Consider the following 6000-nt stretch of genomic DNA (forward strand, 5'->3'; position numbering starts at 1 on the left):
CTTTGGAATGAACTGCCTCCAAGAAGTCCCACCCCTGGGGAGCCAAGCTGGGTACATCCACTTTGCTGCTTGGAGGCATCAGATGGGGAAGGTTCTAGAACCCTGCTGAGCCCCCTCACCAGCACTCGGCGCCAGCCCGAGTAGCTGCCCAGGGCTAGGGAGATGTACAGGAAGATGACCAGGTAGCTGATGGCGAAGGTGGGCAGGTCCTGGGCGGTGGTGCGGTTGATCTCGTCCTCCAGGGACCGCTGTGGACACCCAGCAGCCCGGCTGACCAGGAGCCCAGCTGGGCTGCATGCTGACTCCTGGGGCCCCAGCAAGGCTGCCACTTCACTCATCCTCCGAGCTGATGCCCCTGGCCAAGGTCACTCAGCATGGGGGAGGCAAGATGGGGACCCACCCAATGCCATCTGGTTGCTCCCCACAGTCAGGGACCCCGCCAGACCCTACCTCTGCCATGAATGTGACCTGGAACTTGCCGGCCACCTGACGCTGGAAAGCTCGCATCTCCTCCACGAAGGCCCCCTCCCAGAGCTTCACCTGAGCCAGCCGGGGGTCCCCGGGCAGGTAATTATTGAGGGAAAAGGTCATGATCAGGGCTTCTGCCTCGGAGTAGTCCTTCCCTGGGGTGAGAAACACTCAGAACCTCTGGCCGTACCCTTGCTCCCCCTACTCCAGCTGCTCCCCTGCTCCCATTCTCCCAATCCCTGCCTGCACCCCTATTCACATCTCACTCAAATCCCAGCTGTACCCCTGTTCCATCCCTCCTACCCCACAGCTGCTCCCACCTTCTTTATCTGAATCATTGCCTAACCCCTATGCTCCACTTCCCTCTCAGCCAAAAGCAAGGCTGTGGGCCCAGGCACAAAACAATAGAATCTGAGGATTCAGGAGATAAAGAAGGGAGCTGAGAAGGGAGGCAGGAGGAGCAGGCCCCGAAGCAAAAAAAAGCCCTGCCCCCCACAAATAACCTCCCACCCTCTTGCCCCCAAAATCCCCCTGGTTGGCTCCCCAGGGACACCCAGCTTACCTTTGTAGCCTCCCACAGCAAGGAATGGGAAGACCGGGCCTCCATAGTCAGCCATGCAGCTCAGGGCCAGGGCTGTGCCATCCTTGAAGGTGAGGGGGGCGCTGGGGGCAGAGGGAGGACCTTTGCTGGTCTGCTACCAGGCCCCAGTGCCCAGGCCAAGTGCCAGCAACATTGCCTGACCTTGCCCAGTGTGGCCCAATCCAGTGTGGGCAGACACTTCCAGGCAGCCAGTGCTCTTTCCCTTCCCACAGCCAGCCCTCTTGCTGTCCTGTGGATAACTCACCAGCCTGGTGACTTTGGCCAAGTCTGTGCGCCCTTCAGCTGAGCCCTGTCCGCAAGCCCCCGGACAGCCCTGTGAGTGAGTGCCTCTGTCTCCGGCAACCCTGGGCTGCTGGGTGATGTGTGACCCTGAGCAGCTCCCCACACCCTGAGTGGCAGGGTTCTGTTTCTGAAATGAGTGTGATCACCACTCAAGAGCTGTGAGTGCCCGAATCCAACAGCCGGCATGAGGCCTGGAGCCTGGAGCTCTCTCCCTATCTGTGGTTGTGAGGGCCAGCCACAGGGCACAGACGCAGGGAGCAGCCCAGGGGCACAGTGGTCCCCAGGCCCTGGAGATCCTTCCCAGGGCTCATGAACACTAAGATGCTCCTTGCCTCCACCACTCCTTTGCATCCAAGCATGCAGAGTCCAGATGGCTCACTGATACAGCTTCAGATGCTGCACTGCAAGCAGCCATTTGGGAAAGAGCTCTTGAGTTTTGGTGTAGCATCAAAGAAAACCTGCAACATCTGGAGAGGCTCTGACAACACCCTGCAGCATCAGGCCACATGTGCGAGGTCACGTATTCTCACTGTGCTCCTACCAACAGGCCAAATGCAGACCAGGCGCCAGAGCCCAACAGCAGCTGTTAAGCAAGACGCCATCAGGAGTGGCAGACAATGCCACTCTCATCACTGACATTGTGTTCAGTTTCATAAAAATATCTTGTTTTTATGTCAACATGCAATGGGCTTATTACTGTTATTTTTAAAGAATTAATAAATATTTTGTCACTCTCGGTTTTACTTATGCATGCAGTAAATGTCAATGGATACAATCTCTCCCCAAACGAGAGCTCTCTGGGGTCTCCAGTCTTGCCAGGGTGTGAATGGGCCCTTAGACCAGACTTTTGAGGGCCTCAGCTGCCCCATGTGCCTGCCCCTCAGGGCATGGCAGCTCATGGGCCTTCACTTTCTGCTGAAGCCTTCCTGGCACCCTGTTTGCACTGCAGCAGAGTAGATGCAGCCGGGGACCAGGCCCCAGACTGCCTATAGGTGTGTGGCTGTGGCCAGCCCAGGTGTGTAGGGCCGAGAGCAGCCCCATCCTCTTCCCTGGCCCAAGGGCACCTTGTGCATTACCCATGGCTCTTGCTGACCTGTACAGCCCCACATAGGAGCACACATGTGTGCAGGGCCATCAGATTGCTCTACACACTAAACCAAGAGCATGTGGTATCAGGAGTTCTGCAGAAAGACCACCTGGAATTGGTGCTGGGGAGGCTATTATGGCCAAAGGGAGCCCCACTGTGGTTGGAGGACTGAGCAGCATGGGGAAACAGTGCCCTGCAGCCCCAAAGACCAAGCCCCAGAGCCACACAGCCCATGGAAGGGCCATGTGCCTGGCCTGGGTTCCGCAAGGCCTGTGCCTCCCACAGCAACCTCCCCCCAACCCTGGCACTCACTTGGCACAGTAGAGAAAGTGGTCCTTCCAGTCCACCTGGGCGGTCTGCCCCATCAGCGTCTGGTTGGCCTTGAGCAGCAGGAGTGTGCGATTGTTCTGGAAATACTGCAGGAGGCTGTTGATGCAGCAGTCAGAGAGGCTGGCATTGTGAGGGTTGAGGGGCGCAAAGCAGATGTCCGACAGAGAGATGTTGCGCTGCTCCTGTGGGGACCACACCTGCAGGTGCCGAAGTCTCTCCTGCAGCCCCAGAAGCTCCAGCAGCAGGTCAGGGGCCAGCACTCCACTGAAGTTCTTGGGGCCCAGCAGCAGGGAATCGTACTTGTATCTGGACCGGTTGGGAGCTGTAAGGATCGCTTGGCTGGTTCTTAGGAATGGGCCAAAATGCTGGTCATGGAAGGCCTTCTCACTCCGGGCCTGGCTGCTGGGGGCTGACCACAGCTCTACAGGGTCTGTGGTCAGCTCCATGAAGGCCAGGCCCCCTGCCAAGGCTACCACCACAGCAACGGACACCACCAGGACAATCCACGGCCATGAGGCCACCCACGTGCCCCAGCTCTGGAAGCCACGGCTAAGGAGGGTGTGCGTGGAGCGACCGAGCCCGCTGGAGAAGCTGGCACCTGCTGGGGGGCCTGACACCTTGCCCTTGCTACGGCAGGAGGCCAGGCGGGGCCACACCAGGAAGGCCGTGAGCACAGTGAAAACCAAGCAGAGAATGATGATGAGGACAAGCCCGCCTGCCATTTGGCCAATGAGGAAGGTGGCGTCCAGGGCCTGGGGCTGGGCAATGGCAGGGCAGGAGGCAGCACAGTCCTGGCATGAGCAGGCTGCCCCACTGTCCCCCTGGGACTCATTACAGTGTGTGAGTTTCGCATTCAGAGGCTGAAGCCCCCTCCCTGGGGTCTGGCCAGCCTCCCACAGATGGAAGGTTATGTCCAGGGGTGCCAGGCCATTCCCCGTGTCCCCCTGGAAATTGAGCCAGCGCTGGGCATTGCAGAGGGCAGAGCCGTAGATGCCGCACATGGCACCCACAGCCAGCGAGGCTGCCGCGGGAATGCGCACACGGCTGCAGGAGTTGTAGGTCTGCTGGGCAAAGTTGCACTCATAGAAGGCCTCGTAGGCCACTACGGCCAGTTGCCCGCCATCCCGCCCCACCACCCGGGTCACGTTGATGAAGAGGCTCTGGTCAGGGCTGCAGGTGTTATGGCAGTGCAGGCTCACAAAGTTGTCAGAGCACGCGGGGCAGCGGGTGAGGAGGGCCTTGGTGATTGCCAGGCTTGCCTCCAGGGCCACCAGCTGCTTGGGGGAGCAGCAAGCTCGGGTGGTGTCAGGGCCACTGTAGAGCCGGGGACAGACACGCTGCAGCAGGGCCAGGTGGTCACCTGTGACATTGCGGGCGGGCGTATTGGACAGGCAGGACACGTTGGACAGGGGGGCAAGGCCGCCCGACAGTTCCGGGTTCTTCCCACACTCGCCGTAGAAAGCACAGTAGTTGGGCTGGTGGATGGGTGTGTACAGCTTGCCCTGGGCCTGCAGAGGGGAGATGCCACCATGCACCAGTGTTCACCCACTCAGGGAGGGCTAGGGGCGGGGGGTGCTGGTGGGCGCTGGGCCAGTGTGGGGAGGTGGTGCTGAAGCAGCACGTAGGCCTCCCACCGTGTCTGGGGGTGACAGAGGCCCAAGCGCAGACAGGCCTTCGACCTGAAGGACGGGACTGAGAGGGAGGTAGCCTGACAGGTGTGCATTTAGCGAGATCAAGCTGACAGCGACATGGGGTGGCCATCTTGGTGACATCAGCGACATGCATGAGGTCCCCAAAGGCACATGCATGACCCTGTTGAGGAAAGGTGCCCCCCAGTCTGGGGTGATGCCATGGGGTTGGGGTGCTGCCCAGCTGCAGGTAAACCGGTGGCTGGCCCGGCAGGGACTCTGCAGAGCCTCCCCTACCCACACCTGCTTGGGGCTGAAAGCCTGCACCTGCCCTTCCAGAGAGAAACGCGAAGGTAGGAGCCTGGCCCTCCTTCCCACCCCAGAGGCTAAATCCCCATTAGGGGATCCTGCCCCCCCTCCCACCAGCACCCCAGGACAGGAGACTGCCTCAACCCCCACCGGCCACCTCAGGCTAGGATGTCAACAGAGACCAGAAACGGAGGCACTTGGTCCCATTCAATCCAGCTGCCCTCCCCAACCCTCATGTCCATTTACCCATGGAGACTTGGACAGCCCAGGACTCCAACAGCCCTGCTCTGGGGCACCCGGGATTGTCCATCTGTCTGTCCAGAGATCAGCCCCCCAGACTACAGGCCCTCCCCCACTGTTGCCAGGCAGCCTGTGGTCTGGGAGATGGGTGGTGGGAGGTGGCAGGGGTGGACACAGGCCCAGGACTCACCGAGTGCAGGAGCAGGACCCAGAGCAGCCAGCCCCTGAAGCCAGCCTCCACCATCCTGGTGCTGGGAAGGGGGCAGAGGGGCAGAGGGGCCAGGCCTTGGGGAGAGCTAGTGACAACCAAGGGCTGGCTGCTGGGGAAGCACAGTGCTCACTTCAGTAGCAAGTATATGAAAACGGGCCGTGCGCAGGGAAGCCACCCCCAACGGCTCAGGACAGCCTGGCCTGACCGGGCTGGGGACCAATGGGGCTCTTGCCTGGTTAATGGTCCACCTTGATCTCCTGCCCACCTTTGGCCCCACCCTCTCAGATGAGCTCCCAGCACAGGCTCCAGGGTCTGCTCTCCACCCGCGTACCTGAGCAGCCAAGGCCAGAGGGCTGGCCCTCCAACTTCCATCCCGCCTCCAGCCTCAGACCCTACTCTTCCCTGCCCCCTCTTGGAACCAGGCCAGCTCTGACTGGGACACACCCTTGTACTATCAACCTTAGCAACTGTTGTTAATTGATATTAACAGCCTGATAACAGGTAACAGAGGGGATGGGTTGGGGTGGAGTGACCCCAGTCTCCTCAGTGGAGGGGAAGATAGTTCGCTCAGTACAGAGACCTCAGGTGAGCACCAGGCCACTTCTGCTCTCCTGGCCCCTCCACCCGCACCCCTTCACTCATGTCCCTCACCTGGGCCTGGCCTGTTCCTGCCAACCCTGGAATGACAGAGTGTCACTGAGAGCCCTGCCCCACTTGAACCCAGGTGCACGGTACTCACCACCTGCCCCCTCCCAATGCGGATCTCTGAGGCCTCCCTTGGGCTCTTCCTATCACCAAGATGGCCAGACCTTGGCCCCCAGGCCAAGGCCCAGTTGATAGCGTG

At 60.4% G+C, this 6000-nt stretch overlaps 1 protein-coding gene across 3 annotated transcripts in view; it reads right to left on the reverse strand.

Moving 5' to 3' along the window:
• The window catches only part of NPC1L1 (NPC1 like intracellular cholesterol transporter 1), a 39205-nt gene extending 33892 nt beyond the window's left edge, over window positions 1-5313 (reverse strand). For 2 of the 3 annotated variants that reach the window (XM_036910277.2, XM_036910276.2), the window contains exons 1-5: window positions 5136-5312; window positions 2751-4276; window positions 1031-1131; window positions 451-623; window positions 120-248 (exon numbers count right to left, since the gene is read on the reverse strand). In XM_036910277.2, coding sequence (XP_036766172.2) covers window positions 120-248; window positions 451-623; window positions 1031-1131; window positions 2751-4276; window positions 5136-5189 — 1983 coding nt within the window. In that variant the 5' untranslated portion in view covers window positions 5190-5312. Of the gene's footprint in view, window positions 1-119; window positions 249-450; window positions 624-1030; window positions 1132-2750; window positions 4277-5135 lie in introns of all 3 variants that reach the window. The other variant, XM_057505292.1, reaches the window with a different exon arrangement.
• Between the last annotated feature and the right edge of the window lie 687 nt (window positions 5314-6000).

The sequence above is a fragment of the Manis pentadactyla genome, chromosome 7, assembly GCF_030020395.1.
Source record: "Manis pentadactyla isolate mManPen7 chromosome 7, mManPen7.hap1, whole genome shotgun sequence".
In the NCBI taxonomy this organism is placed as follows: domain Eukaryota; kingdom Metazoa; phylum Chordata; class Mammalia; order Pholidota; family Manidae; genus Manis; species Manis pentadactyla.